Genomic DNA, 22,645 nt, shown 5'->3' on the forward strand with positions numbered 1-22,645 from the left:
TATCCCTCTCTCATTCGTGTTACTGGGGAATAATTTTAATGTTTCTCCATTAAATATGATACTTGCTGTAGGTTTTTTTGGGGGGGGTAAATACCTTTTTTAGATTAAGATAATGAAATTCACTTCTATTCCTCATTTACTAAAAATATTTTTCATGAATGGGTATTGAATTTTATCAAATTCTTTTTCCCTACCTAGTTAAGTGCTGAAATGGTTTTTATTCTTTATCCTGTTAATATAGTGAATTACAGTGATTAGCTTATGTGGTGGATTGTACTGCTTGATTTTTTTGAATGTTACTCAAGCCTTGAATTCTTGGATTAAGCCCAATGTGGTCATGATGTATTATCATTGTTATTGCTGTTTAGATTTGCTGTTATGTGGTTTAGGATTTTTTACATTTATATTCACTAAGAGATTGACTTGCATTTTTCTTTCCTTGTAATTTTCTTCTCAGTCTTTAGTATGGAGGTTTTGCTGGCTTTGTACAATAAGCTGGGAGGTGATCCTTTATGCTCCCTGGAAGGGTTTGTGTAAAATTGGTACTTTTCTCTATGTGTTTGGAAGAGTTAATTGTGAGGCATCTCCTCCCCCCATTTTAAATGGGAAAGCTTGAAATTAGGTTCAATTTATTTGATAGGTATGTGGATGAATATTCATATTTTCTATTTCTTCTTATATCAAATTTGAGAATATGTTTTTCTAGGAATTTGTAGATTTCATAATTTTCAAATTTAGTGGTTTAAGATTGTTCCTAACATTTTGACAAGTATTGCCTGCCCACTCTATGTAGGTTAGATAGTGCTCATGACAAACTTTAGACAAGCAGCTCTAGCAGATGGTACTGTACCTCCGTCCCCCTCAACTCTGAGTTTTGCTGTTTGCGTCATTCTTCCAGCCTCTTTAGCCCAAATTGTTATCTTTTGCCTTAACAAGAGATCTCACTGTAGTTTGCACAGCCACATGAGTCAAGCTTTTCCTTGATTTACATAGTAATTTTCTTGTCATGATCTTGCCCTTTCTTCCTGGGCCACTCTCACAAAATAAGGAGGTAGCTAGGGTTTAACTCTGATGTTTGCAGGCCATGGTATTTAAGTTAAGTTGTTTTTGCTGACCAGAACTAGACAACTCAGATGTCACGTGGGGTTGATTTGAAATAGAGCACTTTATGAACGGGACAGTGAATTCCTTCTGGGCAGGAAACATCATTCCTCTGTATAGCCCTAACCCAGTGTCTTGCATATTTAGCTTTTCATGAGTCAGTGAATATAAAGTGCACATTTTCTCGGTTTTGCTTTAGTCTACAAATACCTGACAAGGCCCTTTGTTCTTTGATTAGATTTAGCAAAAGCCTTGGAAAAGTGAATCAAATATTCATTGAATGTATGAAATTCTAACATTAGAAAATGAAAAATTCAATAAAAATTGTATATTTTCAAAGAATTTTCTCATTTTTTTTATCAGTGTTTTGATGACCTTCTGAGATGGATAAGACAGTGATTAGTATTTCTATTTTCCTGGTGAAAACACATCCAAAGAGATTAAGTGACTTGTGTAAGTCAGGCAGCAAGTCTATTTAATAGTTGAGTCAGGATGAAAACATTCAGCTCCCAAACCAGCATCTTTCTGTTACCCTGTAGTCCTTCTACTTAGCCACAGATTCATCTCTAAAACATTTGAGTGCCAACACTGTGTCTAACATCATGCTCTTGACAGAGATGAAGACTGTGCAGATTAAAACTCTTAAAATGGTGAGATTCTAAAGGTAACTTTTGGTTCTTCTATTTTACAAATTATTAACAGACACTTTAAAAGGTATATCACGGGGCACCTGGGTGGCTCAGTCTGCCTTCGGCTCAGGTCATGATCCCAGGGTCCTGGAATCGAGCCCCACATCGGGCTCCCTGCTCCGCGGGAAGCCTGCTTCTCCCTCTCCCACTCCCCCTGCTTGTGTTCCCTCTCTCGCTGTGTCTCTCTGTCAAATAAATAAATAAAATCTTAAAAAAAATAAATAAAAAATAAAAGGTATATCACATTTATGCATTTTAAATATTTGTTTTTGTTAGAAGAAAATGCTCATAGTCTTATTTCTTTGACTTTTACCATTAGTTTTAATTTGTTGCTTAATAGTAATAGAAAATACAGAAGCATACAGAGAACCATCATAAAAGGCAGACTTTCATAGGTCTTCTGACAGCATGCGATTCCAGCAGTGAGGTAGGGCTTGAATCAGGAACTGGATTTGGTAATTACAAGGTTACTGTGACCTTGGGCAGGTCAATGTTAACCTAATAATAGGAGTAGAGTTTAGAAGGAAGAGAATAAATGGAAAGTGAGGCCATAAGAGGGGAAGCTTCTCTTTTAGTAGAAAGAGGAAGATAGAACTGTTTGAGGGAGAAGTAGTGTGCATAGGGTCATTTTTTAGGTGATCAGTGTTGGAGTGTATCAGTCTCTTCAGGGAAAGAAACCCAAGGAGAGGAAGAGGGAAGGTGGAAAATGTAGGAGGAGAAGTTGGGCAAATTGTTGGGGCAAGAGCAGGAGGAGGCAGAAGATACGACCAAGAGCCGAGCATAGAAATAAGCTTAGAAAAGCAGCAGGATACTTACTCCTCTGAGACAGAGATAAGTAAAGAAAGGGTACATGGCCCTGAGTGGGTCTGTTGTGGAAGGGATATTTGAAGCGGTGGGGGGCCCTTAGGCTCGAGTTCCTGGCTTTCTGGTCAGCGCAGAGTCTGCTGTTAACAGCTTCTTGGCATAGGAGCTAATGTTCAGCTTGTGGTATGTATTTAGAATAAACAATGAGAAGTAGTTCAGATATATAGGAGTTTTAGATAAACTTAGTTTCATTATTGAAATTTCAGTGTGTTTCTGTATAATTAGTTTATTTTTTTTTAGTGGAGATTATAGTTTCAAAAGGTAAGGGAGGATGTATTTTCAAATAATATATGAGGGCTAAAATCTGTTTCAAGTTTTTGTGTGGCTCAGTTTGGTGAGATGCTTTTTCTCTGGGCTTTTAGTTTAGAATTGCTCAGGCCCTAGTAGCTACACATTAAGAGCTTATGGAAATTAACATGTTCAAGATCAACCTTTCGTTCTATTTTGTTGGTCTACCTATACTTGAATACCTAAAATCATTCTGCATAGAGATGTGCCTTTCTCAGCAGTCAGTGACAGATTTGCACATGCATGTGGTCTCTGATCCTTTGGGAATAACAGAGAGCTCCTCCTAAAATCTGTACATACAAATTCTTTCTAACTTATGGGGTGGGATATAAAAGGTCATGTTTCAGTTGTTTGAAATCTACGGCTTCCAGTAGAAATGATATTATAAATGATTCTAGCATCCCAGACCAGCCTATAAAAGACCATTTAATCTTAGGCGTGTCTGAATTATTTAAAAATAATTACTGTTTATAACCATGTTTCTATCTGGAAGTGCCTTAAATTTCAACTCTTAAGGTAAGAAATAGTTCTCCCACTTTTGCTTTGTCTTACACCCTTGTCTGGCAGTGACAGAAGACGCACCCAGCTCCAAGCTACTTGTTCTTACAAGGCCCAGGAGTGAGAAGCTGGGATAGAGACTCTTGAAACTTGAGAAAGGACCTGGCTGCACTCATGGCATCTACCAGTGGCTGGCTCTTCTTTCTGCTTCAGCGATGAGATTTGGGCCCCTAGCATTGTAAACCTCCTGCCTGTTCTCTTTGTCTTTCTCTGAACAAGCGGTTCTCAACCAGACCTGATTTTGTACTGTCTTCCCCCATATACCCAGGGAAATTTGGCAATGTGTAGAGCCATTTTTGGTTGTCACAACTAGAGTAGTGCTAATGGTAAATAGTAGGTATAGGCCAGGGATGCTGTTAAATATCCACAACAAAGAATCATCCAACCCAAAATGTTAATGATGCCAAGATTGGCAAACTTCTTTAAGCCATCGTTCCTGGTTCAAGTTTGTTTTTTTGTTTGTTTTGTTTTTGTTTTTCTTTCTCTTCCTGCTTCACTGCAGAACAGAAATGTAGTTTGTTTGTGTTCCCTGATTCTCTCCTACCTTCTGTTCTTGAAATAAGCTCAGAGCCCTTATGAGGTTTTTCTAAGGGCTTTAACTATCATCACAACATGGAAATAGATGGAGTAAAAATAACAAGAAAATTACAGTTTCAGGAAGTCTTAATTAAAAGCTACCCATGTTATCCACTGGACTTTAAATAGAACACAATTCTGATCCTTCTCTGGGCTTCCCGCCGTTAGCCCCCATGTGGTTTCCTCATTCCCTGGGTTCCCTCCTTCCTCACTCATACTACCTCACCGTGGAGAGCCTCGGCAGCGATCCCGTCACAGTCCTCCAAATGAGCAGTGTGCAGGAGGGACGAGAGATCCTTGCGTTGTTTTAACAGGGAGTTATGGGAAGGTCCAGCCAGAACTATTTTCTGTCATCCTCTTTTATGAAATTCACAGAATGAGATGATATCACTGCGTTTCCCTACGGCCTACTGCACGGCACAGGGGTCTCCTTTCCCTCCTAGTTTCTCTTCTCCCCCTGCACTGTTTCCCACCTTCGTGGCTGTCATGGGCGCGCAGGTGCACAGGCCCCATGCTTAGAACGGCCCATGCCTGGTTGAATGCTCACTGTTGCTATCATGAGATTCTTAATACTTTTTGAACAAGGGCCTCACGTTTTCATTTTCGTTTCACTGGGTCTTGAAAATTATGTGGCCGGTCCTGCTCACCAGAGTTCTCCCAACCAGCTTTGGTCTAGGTGAGAGGCAGTCTGGCTTTGGATGAGAAGAGGAAAAGGAGGAGTTTTAAGATATTTGTAGAAAGAAAACCCCAGGGGCGCCTGGGTGGCTCAGTCGTTAAGCGTCTGCCTTCGGCTCAGGTCATGATCCCAGGGTCCTGGGATCGAGTCCCGCATGGGGCTCCCTGCTCCGCGGGAAGCCTGCTTCTCCCTCTCCCACTCCCCTTCCCTCTCTCCCTGTGTCTGTCTCTGTCAAATAAATAAATAAAATCTTTAAAAAGAAAGAAAGAAAGAAAACCCCAGCTGAAAATCTGGGAGGGAAGGGCAGATTCAAATGCATGTGCTTAGTCTTCATGTATGAATACTCACCTTTCAGAGTTGATTATTTGTTGATTTGTTTATATTTGTTAATTTTAATAAGATGATCAATTAATTATTGAATGCTATTGTATGATCAGTGTGCCGAGAAATGTAGTAAAATGATACTTGTTCTGTACTGGGCATGTTCAAGTGTTTGAAAAACCTCCTCATTTAGTTTCTATAACTCTTTGAGGTTGCTTTTATTGTCCCTTTCCATAGAGTTGGAAACTGACATCGAGACAGGTTAAATTGTTTAACTTATAAAATTATTAAATGACAAAGCAAGGATTTGAACTCAGGCCCACTTCCAGTCACTCTGCTACTCAGAAGTCAAACCTTCCTACCCTTGACAATTGACTGTCAAGTTGATGTTATGAGTATGAATAGGTCAATTTCTCTTCATCAGTGAATTTTTTTTGATCACTACACAGACACATCAGTGCTTTTCAAATTAAATGTAAGGGTGGATGAAAATAATACTGGTATATTTGATGTACATGCTTTTTAATGTTTCATGAGAAATAGATACTAATATAATTAACCTAAAACAGTATTTTTATAGAAAAATTCAAAAGTCTTCAGTTTTGTATGCTCAGTAAATCACTCCCCTTCTCCTGTTTCATGAAATGTCTGCTGTTAGTGGGACTCATCTGAAAGCATTTTCTTGGATTAGGGGGTCTCAGACTTCAATTTCCATCCACCAAATAAAAATTTGATGTTCAATGGGGTCGATATTTGCAGTTAATTCTAAGAAAGCTAATTTCCAGAGAATATATATTATGTCAGTTCTTTGGTTTTTTATCAGGTAAGCTACCCCAAATTATGATTTGCTATCTTAAAACTCCATGCTAGCTTTAGTCTAAACATTACAAGCCTGGGCCTCGGGTGCCTGGGTGGCTCAGTTGGTTAAGCGACTGCCTTCGGCTCAGGTCATGATCCTGGAGTCCCGGGATCGAGTCCCGCATCGGGCTCCCTGCTCGGCAGGGAGTCTGCTTCTCCCTCTGACCCTCTTCCCTCTCGTGCTCTCTCTCATTCTCTCTCTCTCAAATAAAAAAATAAAATCTTTAAAAAAAAAAAAATTACAAGCCTGGGCCTCTTATTTCTGGCCAAGGAGGAGGAAGGCATCAGCACAAATTGCCTATAATTGACGACTTACACAGTATTACTTCGTAGGCAAATGGGTTCAGAGTAACTTGACAATTTTCTTGGCATTTATTGAACTTTCGTCAGCCTTTGATTTCATGAATGGAAAAGTCTGAGGCCTGTTACCTTGTGATCTAACATAGAGCCAAATATGTAAATGCTCTTGCAGAACTGTTATTGTTAAGATCAGGACCATTTAATCACACTGACCTGAGTTTTAATTCTAGCTGCACCACTGACTAGTTATGCAACCTTTGGTAAGTGACTGTACGTGGGACTAATAATGTCTTCTGCAAAATGCTGTAGGAAAGATTAACTGGATTTCTGTACATAAAGCACTGAGCACAGTGCCAGGCCTCTGGAAAGGGCTTGGTGGGTAAGTGGTAGGTTGTCTTCTTCCTCCTCCTCTTTCCCACCAAGAGAATGTGACTGGGCATCAGCAGAACTTTGGGTCGGCCCTTTCTCTATTTATGCCTAAACAATTTGGTATGCTCTTAAATAGACTTTGACACATGCCTTCCTGCAGTGAAAAAGAGAAAGGCAAATATCTTCCTTCAGTCCTCTTCAAGGACAGAATAGAATAATATATTTTTTTACTCTTCTGGTGTAATCGGGAATAAAGCTCAGAGATCGTGGTGATCAGTATACACCAGCCCTATGCGTGCAGTACCATTCTGTCAACACAAACCAAACCAGTCTTTCTCAAACTGAGATCCCTGAGCCTGCATCAGAATCACCTAAGACACATGTAAAATAAATAAATAATTCTGGCCCCATAACCCAGACCTACTGAACAGAATCCCTAGGGCTGAGACCTTGGGATATACATTTAAAATAAGCCACTGTGGTTATTCCTCTGCATGAGAACACTTAGAAATTCTGACCAGTACTCTCTGTCTCCCCTCCTTGCCTGCTTAAGTGATTTCGTTGGCTTGCAGTAGTCTTTGCTGCTTTGTAGAATTCTTACACATTTTTTTCAAGAACTGCGTCTTTCTGAAAGCCTTCCCAGATTCTCCCAAGTTGAAGTTAATTTTGTATCTTCACTGTTGTGGTTGTCATAGTCTACTTTGTAGCATTTTCCTAGTTTCCCACCAAACAGTAAGCTCCAAGAGGGCAGCGATTGCATTAGCCTAGTTAGTAACTATCCCCAGTGCCTAGCAAAATACTTCACACATAATAGGGACTAAAAGAATATTTATTGAATTTGGATCGATCCTCTAATTATTTTTTTCCAGTAAACCGTCTTGTTCTGACTTCCACAAAAGAGCACAAATTCCTTCACAGTACATATGATCAAGCTTGGGGTGTTGGAGGACCGTACTAATCACCATAACTATCCCAAGTCCCCAGTGCATCGAAACAGGGATGTGTGGTTGTGAGCAGTTGCTTTGCAGTCCCTGTTTCCTCCTCATCCTCTTCTTTGGACATCCTCTGGAAGACAAGTTGAACCGAGCCCCCAAAGTCCCAGTTAAATCCATAGCAATTAAGAGAAGAAAATGCTACTATAGTTGTATCTGGGTTGGTTTTATTTTCAGAAAACAGATTGATCATCTCACTAAAGAAGCAGCTTTCATAACACACCACCCTGTCCGTCCCTGGGGACTCTGAGATAGATGAAGTACACGCATCCTTACTTCCACTGATGGCATACAGGTACTTCCTACCTCCGTGTGAGGAGCAAAGGTGTGCAGATGAACGCCAATGTCCAGTAAGGTGGTTCCTCCAAAGCCGTGCCACCCCGTCACTGACATTTCAGACACTGTTGTGGTTTTGGATGACCTTTAATCCCAGCTTCTGCTTCTCCATCAGCTAGTCAACTGGATAAGGCATTGCTCAGATTTTTGGCAAAATAATGTGATGCTCCAAAATTGGAGCTATCCAATTTTCTTGTGTGCTGGAGGGTGACAAGAGAAACCAACGAGGTATTAGAGGCACCTGGAGGGTCTAATTAGGGGGGATTAGAAAGAGATAGATTAACTGAGGGTGATAGCACATTTTGGGATTTTCTCCAAATATTAAATCGCTGCTCCTTAAAAGTGTTACATTGGTTATTTGGCCTCACACTGGGCAGCAGGGTTACACTGATAATATCATTGGATTTGGCAGGTGAAATCAGATTTTTCGGTGGGTAGGTTAGGATTTATGAAAGCCATAGTGCTTCTGAAGGTGTGATGGAAGAGACTGGATAGCTATGGTAGAGGGAGACTCCTTACAAATTTAGGGAAAACTCATCTTTTCTTTCTTTCTTTCTCTCTTCCTTCTTCCCTCCCTCCCTCCCTCCCTCTCTCTCTCTCTCTTTCTTTTCTTTCCTGTCTTTCTTTCTTTCTTTCTTTCTTTCTTTCTTTCTTTCTTTCTTGTCTTTCTTTCTTTCTTGTCTTTCTTGTCTTTCGGCTTTTAATGGCTGGAGAAGTAATGTAAAAAGAACTCCAGATGGCCACAACTTGTCACCTAGTAAAAACATGGAATTCATAAATGAGCAGATCAGGAAAGTTTAAATTTAGGCAGAGGAAGACTTCTCCCCTCCCTGTATCTCTCCACAGCATGCAGGGTTATAAAATGATCAGAGATAAAGAGAAAAGGTCATTGAATTTGGTGAGAGGAGCTGACTGCCTCCTAGAGTAAATTTGGTGAAAATTTATGAGGAAAGGGATGTGGTAATCAAGTTGATATGGGCCTGGGGGATGGAGTCAGTGCATATTGGTCATTCCTTGAAGAACTGGCTTGGAAAATAAAGAAAATGGTAATTGCAGCAGCTGGATAAAGTTCGTATTTATTAAAAAACAGAGAACAATTGTAGTACCCCAAAGAATTCCCTTGTGCTGACCCTTTGTAGTCAGACTCTCCCTCCACCCCTAATCCCTGGCAACTATCCTTATAGTTTTTTTCTTCCTCAGAATATCATATAAATGGAATCATATAGTATGTAAAAGACTAGCATAAATGGAATCATACAGTATGTAAAAGACCAGCTTCTTTCACTTGGCATAATGCCTATGTCAATTTAAAAAATATTTTAAAATGCAAAGAAGCCCCCGGCCCCCAAACAAACAAAACAGGTGGGGCCTGAGAAGATGAATGTAGGGACGGTGAGTTAGGAACATATGGATTTGTAAACAGACATTTATCTCATGAAGACTGTTTCAGTTCTTGTGAAAATTGGGTGAGCTAATCAGTGTTGAATGAGCGAGCGGTGGGAAGGATGGAGAGCGCTGGTGACCTGTACCCACCATGCATCATCTTTGAACAGACTAGCCTTTTCTTCCTTCTCTGGCCTTTCCCACATCCCCCACCTCCTCTGGGGCGTGTGAGTGGGGGTAGAAATACACATTCAACATACACACACGTAAATCCATGTATCTCCATTTTCATGGCAGAAGCATTTCATTTATAGAGAAGTCACGGGCGCATACCTGTTTCAACTTCAGACTTCGTTGAGGGTTGTCAGATGGCGTGTGATGACACCAGGACTTGTAATATAGAGCCGTACACTCGTTTCTCAGTCCAAGGTTTATTTTGCAAAATTGTCCTTTCTAAATTTTGTATCATTTTCCTTTGAGTTAATAGGAGTTTAAAAATTGAGAGTGAAAAATTATAGAATGTAAAAAATTGAACTTCTGATATCTAGAATTGGAATTTTATGTAAAATATTAGTAATTAGTAATATTTGTACATAACTTCTATACTTTGTCTTTTGGTAGTGTTGATTTATTTTGCAAATTAAGTTATAATTTTATTATAAAAGCACTTACTAATCTCATACTCACTGATTCTTCTGGATACTTTTTCCTTTTTCCTTAGGAATTAACTGGCGTTTGTTTTCCTTGTTTTTTTCCTTGGTGTGATATCAATGCATAGGTGATACCATTTCCCACAAAAAGGAAATAGCAGGTGGGGTTTCTTGGGACATTTATCACATTTATCAACTATTACCTTCACCTAACTATTTTTCACCCATGATGATTAATGTGTTCATGTCCTCATATATGTTGACCACATAGTCTGCTGATGACATAATTTATAGGGAGATGTAAGGGGTTGTTACCATATACCAAAGGTCTTCAAAAGAGAGTGAAGCATTCTATTGCAGGTTACTGTTGGTACTAGCATGGGAGTTATTAGAGAGCCAACATATTACTCTTCTGCCATAAAGAGATTTTATTGTATCTTGCATTTGTCTGGAAGGCAATTACCTGGTACTTTTCATATATCTAGAAGTCAGAATATAAGCCCTCAGAGTGGTCAAAATTTGCTAAAGTAAATATGAAGAACCTTGTGCCTACTCCATGACAGGTGCTTTATATATATTGCTTTATTAGACTCCACATTAATCTTATGTGGTCCTCATTGCTGTCACATTTTACAGAAGAGGCAATTGAAGGTTTAGACATCTAGAGCTGGGGTTTCAGCTTGGGTTTGTGTGTCCCTCAAGATCCTCATTCTGAGTCCTGTTACTCCGATATTCAGGCATTCAGTATTTTTTTCAGTACCTACTTCTGACAGGCCCCAGGTGTCCAGGATTAAAGACAGATATACAGAGTCCTAAGGAATTCCTCTCTCTGTTTTTTTGGGCTGCAGTATATAAGAAAGAGCCTAAAAGAGATACGGCTTGATGACAAAGACACAGTATATCTCATCTAGTGCTGTGTCCACAGGGCAGCTCCTAGCTGGAGCTCAGTAAATACATGTGGAACAGATGAATGACATTACTGAGACGTCAGTAGCTTAACTAGGAGAGAAAATGAAGTACAGAAAAGATATAAAAGGAAACAGAACTGTCTTGGACCATTTAGTGTTTGACTAAGCAATTGCATTCCTCCAGTGGCCCCATGGAGCATGAGGAGCCTTCAGTGTGCCTGCTCATGCCCAGAATGAGGATGTAGGGCCGCTGAGTGACTCAGGTGACCTGGGCTCTACTTCATAGGGGGAAAGTCGCCCATGAACGGGACACCCTTTTTAAAGAACAAGGAAGTATGCAAAACATTTTAGAAACATTTCCATTAAAACTGGCTCTTTACCCCTTAAAAGTATGCCAAAGGCTAACCTTCAGTAGTGTGGAAAAATCACACAGGTGGAGGAGCTCTTTCCCTAATGATACTGGATAAAGGGATATTACATAATATAATTTGTTTTCTTTTCCCTGATAAATTTTAACATTAAATTTTCATACCAAATGAATCTTTAAAAATTCAAGTTATATTCTTTGGGAGATACCTTATGAAGTATTCTCTGTAGTAGTATATGGCATATAAAAATCTGTAGTACTGGAACAGCTGGGTAGATTGCATAAAATAAGAAAATGTTTTTTGATTAATTTCATTTGAAAGAGTTATGATGTGTTGAAATAATTCATATTTGGAGTGTCATTTAGTATCTGTAAGGAAAAAAATGGAGAAATTAGGAAACTATTGAAATGATTTCAATTTCATCATTCAGCAGCATCGATGCGCTACTTTCTTGTTCCAAGTATGTATATTAACAGTGATGTTTTGCCTTACAGCTTTTCTGGGAGAAGAGGCTACAAGGACTTAGTGCATCAGATGTAACAGAACAAATTATAAAAACCATGGAACTACCTAAAGGTCTTCAAGGTATTATCCAAATCCAGTTGAGCAGTACCCTGTGTGCCAGGCTCTGTGTTAGATGCTGTGGAGTCAGAAATGATGAAGACAGGGTCTTTACTTTGGGGGATTGTATGCCTTGCTGGATGATGTCCCTTTTGTGTTTTAATAAACCCAGGGAAAACATATCTGAAAAGCTTGTGTGTTTCAGGGATGTTTCATATTTTTTTCTGTTTTAAAATTTTGGCTTTAGGTTGGGTTCATCATATAAATTAACCCGTGTGCTGCTTTTAGAACCAAATGCAGCTGAGTGGTGCAGCTGAGTGGCAGTTTCTTAAGCTCCCCGCTCAGAGCAGTGTCTGGCTGGAGCACTTGGCTTTTTCACTCTTCATCTTAGCGAAAGGACAGCCAGCAACTCTTTTGCCTCTCCCTGCACAAACTGCTGTGGCCTGTAGCTGTGGGAACAGGTGCACCTTGGTCCAGTAACAGTAGCAAGTGGGGTCTGGGGTGTAGAACTCAGTTACCTAGGGTGCCTGTTGTGTCACATGTTAATTCCAATTCCAGAGCAGCGTTATTTCTCAAGCATTAGAACTTCGGCTTCTAAATGTTGATAGTGTGGATTGCTCAAAAATTCTCCTCCTTCATGGTTAGAACATTGTGTCATCCCTCTGTGTTCTTGAAAAGTATTGCTTTAACTGGTTTAGTTAATTTAGGACTTTAAGCAATGCATTTAAATGTGGCCATGTTGCCAGTCTCCTACAAGTAGTCAGCCATTATTAATTCTATTAACTGGGATTTTTGTTTGGTATTTGAAAAATGATGTGAAAGCTGCAGGTAGAGCATGCTTGCATCGGCTTTTCCTTTGAAGTCCCAAAACAAAGAAAAGTGTTGAGATGTTGCTAGAAATTAATGTTAAAACCTACAAGAAAAACTATTCTGGGACTCTGGGGATCCATTAATAGGGAAACTTGGGTATAATGTGACTTTAGAACGCATTTAGATCATTAAAATAATTGACCTTGCTTGAGGAAATTAGCCAACTTTAAAAAAGTTTCGTACCTTGGAAAATGTATTTTGAAGTTGTGTTAAAGTTTTATTAAAATGCTCGGCCATTTTGTTACTATTTTTTTTCTTTGGCGAGTGAGGGGCAGAGGGAGAGAGAGTGAAGCGTCTCTGCGCCAGGCTCTCGGAGCCCACATGGGGCTCCATCCCACGACCCTGAGATCGTCACCTGAGCCGAAACTAAGAGCCAGATGCTTAACTGCGCCAGCGAGGCGCCCCTTGTTCTATTTCTTTTAATGTTAATTCTTTGGTGTAGAGTAACTATGAAGTAGATCCGATATTATCCTTTACTTCTTTGGCTTGTATCAGTTTTAAATATATGATCCCAAACAAACATAAAAATATCAGTTGTTTTAGGTTACGTAAGATTTGCTTAGCCCATCCTGAAATTTCCTAAAATTTAGCTGGTGTGTATTTCTACTTGCAGGAGTTGGTCCAGGTAGTAATGACGAGACCCTCTTATCTGCTGTTGCCAGCGCTCTGCACACGAGCTCTGCACCAATCACAGGGCAGGTTTCCTCGGCGGCTGTGGAAAAGAACCCGGCTGTTTGGCTGAACACCTCTCAACCCCTCTGCAAGGCTTTCATTGTCACAGACGAAGACATTAGGTAAGGCGGTTTAACGGAACTTCAAAAACCTGTTCATTCCATTGGATACGTTGTATACTGCCTCTTCCTTTCTGTGCCACATCTAGTAAGTGATACATCAGTCAGTAAGTTACACTTTTTTTTTTAACAGATCTTTTGTGAAATTAACAGAAGGTGTTATAGAACGTTTAAAACAGATACATGCAGGGCGCCTGGGTGGCTCAGTCGTTGAGCGTCTGCCTTCGGCTCAGGTCATGATCCCAGGGTCCTGGGATCGAGCCCCGCATCGGGCTCCCTGCTGCTCAGGAAGTCTGCTTCTCCCTCTCCCACTCCCCCTGCTTGTGTTCCCTCTCTCGCTGTGTCTCTCTTTGTCAAATACATAAATAAAATCTTAAAAAAAAGATAAAATAAAACAGATACATGCTTGGAAAAAGGAGGAGGTATCATGGTTGTATCTGAAGGACCCATCAGTTGTACTCTGTCCACATTGTTACTGAGTGTCTTTAAGCTTTGGCGTTCTCTGCCTTTCTGCTCTAAAGAATCCCTTTCATTCAGTGATGCCTTTTGTGACTGCTTCCTGCATTGGTTTGTCTGCAAACCAATCTCTCTTTAAAGCAGATCACAACCATGCTGTTTTAAGCTGAGCTGTGTTTTTAGAGTTCAGTTTGCTTATCTCGATTATGTTTACTCTCTTAAGCTCAGTTTAGAGATTTATTTATCTCTGCTTCATCTTGCTTTAAGTAAAGATTTAAGGTGGCTTCAAAGACACACACATGAGCGCGCGCGCACAGACGCGCGCGCGCACACACACATTAAAGCCAGATGAGAAGCAAATAGCAAAGGGTAAAGCATAAAGCAATAAAGCAGAGTCAGGAGTAAGGAGAGGACACAAGCTACATCTCTTAACATCTTTTGCTTTCTAAGACTGGGCCACAGATTTGGTTTTTAGTAGCAAATAGTGAAAAGAAAACATACAACTCTGATAATGCCTAGAAAAATATAAGCAAACCATTGCTCGAAAGAAGCAAACTATTTCAGATATTAAGACCAGAAAGAAATCCTTATATGGGATTAATGAACTTGAGTATCATTACCTTATAATGAGACTGTAGTGTATTGTATTTTCTTTAAAAATAGGACAGTGTGTATACTTCACTATTTCTACCCTCTGAATGTTAAATCAAGTTTTACTGGAGTATTATTCCTAGACAAAACCAGCAGGTGGCACTTTTGAATCATAATTTTAAAATATGTTTTATATTTGCATTTTTTTCTAAATCCATAAAAAGTTGGCATGAAAATGTTTTTAAATGAATGAGTCTAGCTAGGTTTGTAATTGGAAAGCCCTTCCTGGGTTTTAAAGTAGTTCCTTTCGCAAAGATGTAACATGGCTCAAAGTTGTATTCATGTGTATTGATTGTATGGAATTTATGATCAGTTTTATTTTTAAGGAAAAAATGTAAAATCAAGGGGAGGAATCAGCTTGCTCTTTGGCTTATTCTTAACCTCGAGGAAGGAAAGTCCTCTGGAGACAAGTTCTTACCTGTCTTGGAATGAATACCCAGTTAATCAGCAGGGGGTCTGCCAGGTCATCATGGGTGTTGACTGAGGGCTTCTGAGTGATGTCATGGGAATGCTGATGGCTTCAACAGCAGATCTTTTGATAGTAGAGGAAAATATCTCAAAGCCAGATCTGCATGATTTCCTTTTAGGGTAAACTTGTTTAACAAATTGTCCATTTGATTTAATTGTCATAACAGAAATTATTAAGCAAACATTTCTTGTTGAATTAGTGCAGGTTCAAAATAAAAATTACTGCAAATGGAATTGTTACCCTTTCTGTAATTGTGCAGCCAATATTCTGTTTGTATTAAACCTTCAACTAAAGATCTCAGTATTAAGTATATATATTTTTCAGCATATTTGATAATATTTTCATCCATAGATGTATTTGGGGTTTTTTAAAGTAGTCTCCATGCTCAGCATGGAGCCCAAGGTGGGGCTTGGACTCATGATCCTGAGATCAGGATCTAAGCTGAGATGGAGTCAGCCTCTTAACAGACTGGGCCACGTAGGCACCCCCTGTATTTGTTTTTGTTTTTTAGATTTATTTATTTTAGAGAGAGAGATAAAGTGTGCGCACACACTCTTGCATGCACAAGCAAACGGGAGGGGTAGAGGGAGAGGGAGAGAATCCCGAGCAGACTCCCTGCTAAGCTGGGAGCCAGAGGTGGGGCTCGGTCTCACAACCCAAGATTAAGATCTGAGCTGAAATTAAGAGTCCGTCTGAGCCACCCAGGTGCCCCTATATTCGTTTTTTAATACAAGTAACAAGTTCTCACAAACTTAACAGCCTAAAGCAACACCCAACCACTCACAATTCCATAGGCGGGAAGCCGGGGCCAGACACCACTGGATTCTTTTCCCAGGGTCTTACGAGGCTGAAACCAAAGTGTCAGTTGGACTGCATTCCCTTCTGGAGCATAGGGTACTCTTTAAAGCTCTTTTGATTGTTGCAGAATTCGTTTCCTTTTAGTTGTAGGACTGGGGGCCTCTGGGTATCTTGCTGGATATGGGATAGGGCGGTTCCCAGCCTTTAGAGGCGCATAGCAGTTCTTTGCCCTGAGGTCCCCTCCACATTCCCTCTCCAACTTCTTTCAGGAAGGACATAGCCCCTTTTAAGAGTTTTTCTTATTAGGTCAGGCTCTCTGGGGTAACCTCTTTTGATTAACTCAAGGTCCATTGATCAGTAACCTTGTCATGGAGGGACCTCCCAGTCCATTCACCAGTTCTGCCTGCTCTTGAGGGGAGGGAATTATACAAGGAGTCTATCCAGGGCCAGGGACTATGTTAGAATTCTGCCTGCCCCGATGGGCAAATGCTTTAATTTCAGGTTCCATAAGTATGGGAAGTACAAATGAGAATCAAGGCAAACTTTAGAGTTTTAGGACATACCTCTCTAGCCAAAAGCACCATTTGCTCTCTTTTTTTCCTAACAGGATTACTCTAGGGCACTTGTGCAGATCCTCATACTCTCTTATCAGGAGTGAGATTGCTCATGAGACTGATATGCCATTTGTCATAAACCTTGAGTCATGAGGCCAGAGGCAAGACTAACTATGTAAGAAATAAACAATGTGTTCTTGACCCTGGTCCAGCGACATGAAAATCTGTTCATCTCCAGGTTCTTTTAATATGACAGAGGCTAGACTACTCCATGACGGCCCCCCTCTTTGTTGAAGAGTGGAAGCCTATACGTTTTAACTCCTTGTGCTGTTTTGGACTTTGGTAAAGACATCAAACGTTTTTGTGGCTTTACAACTTATGTTAGCTTCTCATCTTGGATATGGTCTCATGAGATACACAGATCGGCTGGAATCTAGTAAATGTAACTTTACAAGTGGCTGAGGACACAAGAAGTACATACTCAGTGAATCTCAGCATCGACTTCCAGAATGTTGCCCTCCCACTGTTCCGTGTTCCCAGGTTCGAGGCAGTGCTGCGCTCTGTTTTCCTCAATATTGCTAGAGAAAATGACTTTTTTCCCCCACTTTGGAGCCCTCAGTATTCCCTTTTGTGTCTCTTATTTGTCACTGGGCTGTTCCGTTTCCCACTCTACATCCATCCTGTCCGCCTTTCCTCTGGTCTCAAGAGGCGATTTGTCCCGCTTTCTAGCCAGGGGTAACCCTTCCGCCTGTACCTCTGCTTCTTTCCCTTTCTTGTTTTTATCTAAGACTCTTACGTTCCCGTGTTCTCCCTTCTCTTGTGTTTCTTCTTGGCCTCCCCCCTTGGCTCTGGATATGAATTGCTATTTACCATCTTGGCTCATTAGAACTATTTTAGGAATCCCTCTCTTGTACTGTCTGGGAGCGACTCTGAATTTTTTTCTGATTTTTAAACTTAAAGTACATACCAGTAGACTTTTTTTCCTGTGCTTTGTTTCCCATCAAATGGTTCAGAACCTTTTTTTTTTTTTTTAATGACTTGGCATTATTAACTTTCACTTTTGAGGTTCCACTGCAGTCCCCAAGACAGAGAGAAACTTGTGGCATGTTCTTAACTACTCCGCTCATCTCAAAGAGATGCTGTTCAGTTTCTCTCCTTGGGACATAGGATCATGTGGTCTTGGCTTCTCCAGGATGGCTGGCTGCCAGCACGACTGGGAACCTGGGAGAGAGCTCTGTCTGTCTTTCCCCAACATAGCCATAGAATGCCAAACTCAATCATGCCCCCACTTCGTCCATCTCTCTGCTTCGTTGAAAAAAATCTCTTCTTTATTTTCCATATAACTTCTTTCTTTTATCCCTGCTTTCAAGTTATTTCTAATATCCTTTAGAGCAAAAACCCCAAATCTTTACGTACTTGAAATTTTTGAAGTTGAAGAAAAAGTCACTGAGATAAATCTACTCCTACCAGAATTCTCTGAGAGGTGTGGGATACCTGCCTGTCTGAATATTCCTGTTTTTGGCAAGGCTCACCTCCTGTGTAGTTTGGTTTTTTGGGCATAGGAGAAAGTCTTGCAAAGTCTCAGGAGAAGGAAATGTATTCTTCTCAGGAATTTTCATGATTTTGAACTGAAGATAGACTGTAGTACCAGCGGCACGCTTCCCTTACTTGCCAGATTATCAGTGTATGTTTACTCTTTTGTAAAAGGAAACAGGAGGAGCGAGTACAGCAAGTACGCAAAAAATTGGAAGAAGCACTGATGGCAGACATCTTGTCGCGAGCTGCTGATACAGAAGAGATGGATCTGGAAATGGACAGTGGAGATGAAGCCTAAGAATATGATCAGGTAAACTGAGAGCAGAGAGGGAGAGACTTGCAGCTGAAGGTGTTTTGTTTTCTTGCTTTTGCCCTTGGTCGCCTGCCTCAGCAGAATATAAAATAGCTTCTCCACTGAAGAGCTGGGCAGGTACTGTTGTTTGGTTTCCTCTCTATTTGGGAATTCTGCCCTTTTGTTCTGTTGATGTGAAGACATTCGCAGCCCTGCAGCCACTTGCAAGGGATCTAACCTCCTTCTTTAGTGCCAGGTGGAAAACCTGCAAGGTGTCCTTAGAAACAATCAGGGGAAGAGAAAAAGGACTCTGCCAGGTAGGGGGAGGTGGCTGCAGGAGATGAAGGTGCCTGTCATCCCCACCACGCTGTCTTTCTGGCATCTGTTGTCCCCTCTTTAAAGTTACGGCTGTAAAGTAGGCAAAGTCCCTTTCTTTTTCTAGGTTCTCTCTAGCACGGGCTTGATGCAGAAAGAATGGGAAGGGCATTTTATAAGACAATAAATACTTTACCACATACAAACTTGGACCCTATTGTGAACTCACATGAGTGTCATAGGCTCTGTCCTCATGGCTCTATTTTCTCTTTAGGTGGTTGTGGTCAAGTCCCCAAGGGCTCGTGCAGCACCTTGCTTTCCAACTGCCATCCTGCTTTGTTTTGGCAGGTCTTGTCTTACTCTGTGCCCCACATAAGCCGATTATTTATTTGTGTCCTTTGAAGCCAAAACTGAGGGGCCTCAGGGAGAGAAAGAGAAATAGAGAATGAACAGAGTGAGTTAGAGTCCTAACTCCTAGTTGTTTTGGAACCTGTCTTCCCTGTCCCTTTCAGTCTGGGGACCTGCCCCTCATCCCACTAGTCATTCTTGCATTCAGTGCTAGTCCTGGGGACACAGTGGTGGCACGGTCACACAGGCCCTGTGCTCACAGAACTTACCGTATAGTTGTATTGGCCAGATGCTCACTAACTCCATAATTGCCAACTGTGATAAGTGCTACAAAGGAAAAGCAGAAGTGCCCGGAGAGGGGAGCAGATATGATGTGAAGGGTGTCCAGAGCCTCTCTGAGGAGGTGACATTTAGGTGGAGCCTTGAGGGCAAGCAGCAGTAGGCCAAAGTTTGGGTAAAAAGTGTTCCCATCAAAAGAAACAGCAAGGAGAAGTTGCTGTCTTTAGGGAACAAAGAAGAGATCTTCACAGTTGGAATGTAATCTGGGGAGGGTTGGGAGAAAGTGTGGAGAGGTAAATCTAATCATGCTGAGCCTTGTGGGTTACTGGTTAACATCAAAGCCAGTGGGAATCCACTGAAGGCTGAGGAAGGTGATCAGATGTGCTTGTTTATAAGATCCTTGCAGCCGCCCTCTGAGACAGAGGATGGGGGCAGGGAGAGCCTGGAAGCGGGGTGACCACTGAGGAGGCCGTTATAGTTTGGCAGCGAGAGGGACAGTGGCTTCACAGGGGTGTTGGCAGTGAGTGCAGAGAAAAAGAGGTAAAGCAAAGGTCCATTGGAGATGTATTTGGAGATAGAATCGAGTTGATCAGGTGACTGATTAGAAGTGATGGAGAGAGTGGCCGGGATGACTCCAGTTTTTCACTGGAGCCACGGAGGGGACGGCCAGGGGCCTGTTTGGTACAGGCACAGACAGGGTACTGTGTGCGGGGAGGCTGAGTTCATGGTTCACACAACCGTCCCTCCCCATCAGTGCCTTTGTGGGAGTTCAGGGAGCGGCTCATGCTGCAGGGATAAGAAACTAGGTAATAATTTGAATGCCTCACATTATATATTCAGTGACAGCATCACCATTTGGTGACCATTTCCTGAACACACAGAACTGTTGGAGTCCAGTTCAGTGCTATTTTAAGTTTTTTTTCCCCCTTATTGAGCACAGGAAGGCGCCATGTTGATCTCGAATCTTGGTTTCTACTCTGGCAAGGGTGTGTTTTATGGGCTCTGACGAGTGTGCTTGCTCTGTGTCAGGTCCTTCGGGGGGAAACCTGAAGCGTGTTTCTTCAGTCGGGGGGCTTCAGCCTCGCTGTCCCTGGGGCGCGGGCTAGCCATCGGGGGGGGGGGGCTGTGTCTGTGCTGCTGCGGAAGCGACTCTAGGGAGACCCTTCTCTTTTCAGAGCTTTTTAGCTTTTTGTTGTTTCTCAGACTTTTCTCCTGAAAACAGTTTAAGATAATCAAGGATCATTTAACTGAGGTTTCACTAGACCCTTGCTTACTTCACAGATTGCTTTGCAGATGGATATCAAGGCAGCACCCTAATTTATGTGAGCAAGCCTGGGTTTCAGGGACTAGGCACTTTGCTCATCTAAAAGCCGGCATTGCTCACTGCCGGGCACAAATGTGGTAACAGGTGGGAACAAACTCACTAACATGGAGTGATTAGAGTTTTGTTTTTGTTTTTTTAAAGATTTTATTTATTTATTTGAGAGAGAGAGAATGAGAGAGAGAGAGCACGAGAGGGAAGAGGGTCAGAGGGAGAAGCAGACTCCCCGCTGAGCAGGGAGCCCGATGCGGGACTCGATCCCGGGACTCCAGGATCACGACCTGAGCCGAAGGCAGTCGCCCAACCGACTGAGCCACCCAGGCGCCCTGGAGTTTTAATATATACTTAAAATGGCCATTATTTTGGCATGTTGGGTAGAGAGAGATTCATAGTATGTGTCTCACATTCTAAACTTGAGAATGGTATTATTAGACCAGGCTAGTAGACTTGAAGGTTGTGGAAGAATTAGAAGCACTTCTCAGTTATCAAAATTAAATTTGCCTAATTGACTCACTTTACACCTAAAGTCTAAACCAGAGCACTGCTGTTTGACTTAATTAAGTGTTCATAATAACCTGTAGAATAGACAAGACTTGGCTTGACCAAAGGTAGGCCATGGCCAACTTCATATGGCTAGTGAGAGATGGAACTGATACCACGTGGTTCCGTTTGGGTCTGTCAGCCTCGTCATGCAATGGCTCTCTCTCACGTTCCTTATTAGCAACGTGGGCCTTAATTTATTTGTTTTATGTATGTCCTCAATAACAGGTTGAGATTTACTGTGTTAGTTAAAATTTTACAATCATAGAGGGGTACCCAGGTTATCAAAATTTTAAGAGTGTTTGCAAGAAGAAAACTGTAAAAACAAAGGTGTCAAAATATTTAGCTACAAATGAGATACAGGATCAGAGATATAAATAGTTCTGTCTGCAATTGCACCGTATCACTTCAACCAGGTTAAATAATGAGAAAGCTTCAGTGCCTGTCACTCATAAATGCTCCGAAGTAAAATAAATCGTGGTTAGTAGATGTTTTCCTAAATTTTCTCAAAAATGTTTGGGTTTGTCTGTGTCTATTACGGTTTTCTTTTTTATTTGTATGCCCTATGATTTCTCTTTTTGTGCAGGTTTAATTATAGATAGAAGATATTTGTGTTAGCATACAAAGCTGTCCATACGATTTCTCTGAAAATGAAATGAGTATAAATTTATTATTAAAGCACTTGAAATAATGAGGGGATATGTTGAACATTTTTTTTATGTACAAAGTGTCATAACTAAATATTAAGGCTTTAAAAATGTGGTTCTAAGTAAAATTAAGCTTCTAACTACTTTTTAAAGTTCTGCTGACCTCACCTGAGAAATCATCACGTTACTTAAGTTTGTTTGTTTTTCCTTACAGGTAACTTTCGACCAACTTTCCCCAAGAGCAAATTTCTAGAATTGAACAAAAAGCGTTTCCACTGGGTTTTGCCTGTAAGAAAAAAATGTACCCGAGCACTAGAGCTTTTTAATAGCGCTAACCAATGCCTTTTTAGATGTATTTTTGATGTATATATCTATTATTCAAAAAATGATGTTTATTTTGAGTCCTAGGACTTAAAATTAGACTTTTGTAATATCAAGCAGGACCCTTAAGATGAAGCTGAGCTTTTGATGCCAGGTGCAATCTACTGGAAATGTAGCACTTAACGTGAAATATTTGTTTTCCCCCCTGTTTTAATATGAACCGATCAGGAGTACCAAATAAATCTCCCAATTAAAGATTATTGTGACTTCACTGTATATAAACAGATTTTTATACTTTATTGAAAGAGGACACCTGTACATTCTTCCATCATCACTGTAAAGACAAATAAATGATTATATTCACAGACTGATTGGAACTCTTTCTGTTAAAGAGCACACATAATAAATAGCCACCCCCCCATTCCCCCCTCCCCCACCCTCCCCCCAGGATTCCTGATTTACAGTCAGCTGTGATCCCTGGGCCTTAGGTTTTAAATGGAGGTGGTGGAGAATAGCTCATCCATTTGCAGTTCGCCTCCGGAAAGCGAATTCTAAGTTGCCATCTAGCATGTGTGATTTTTTTTTCCTTGCCCGTGACTAGTACGTTTGTTAGTTTTATAAAAATAAAGCGTTTTCTTCCCTTGGGCATGAGTGAGGTA

General features: G+C 41.0%; 1 protein-coding gene across 1 annotated transcript in view; it reads left to right on the forward strand.

Annotated features, from left to right (window-relative positions):
- MBD2 (methyl-CpG binding domain protein 2) overlaps positions 1–22,351 on the forward strand; it is a 66,159-nt gene extending 43,808 nt beyond the window's left edge. Inside the window, exons 4-7 of the mRNA XM_028102873.2 lie at positions 11,732–11,822; positions 13,282–13,462; positions 18,095–18,233; positions 21,880–22,351. Of these exons, the coding sequence (XP_027958674.1) occupies positions 11,732–11,822; positions 13,282–13,462; positions 18,095–18,221 (399 nt within the window). The 3' untranslated portion in view covers positions 18,222–18,233; positions 21,880–22,351. The remainder of the gene's footprint in view (positions 1–11,731; positions 11,823–13,281; positions 13,463–18,094; positions 18,234–21,879) is intronic.
- The last annotated feature ends 294 nt before the right edge of the window (positions 22,352–22,645 follow it).

This window comes from Eumetopias jubatus, unplaced genomic scaffold (assembly GCF_037043125.1).
Source record: "Eumetopias jubatus isolate StellerSeaLion01/CBP00866 unplaced genomic scaffold, mEumJub1_p1.0 scaffold_16, whole genome shotgun sequence".
NCBI lineage: Eukaryota > Metazoa > Chordata > Mammalia > Carnivora > Otariidae > Eumetopias > Eumetopias jubatus.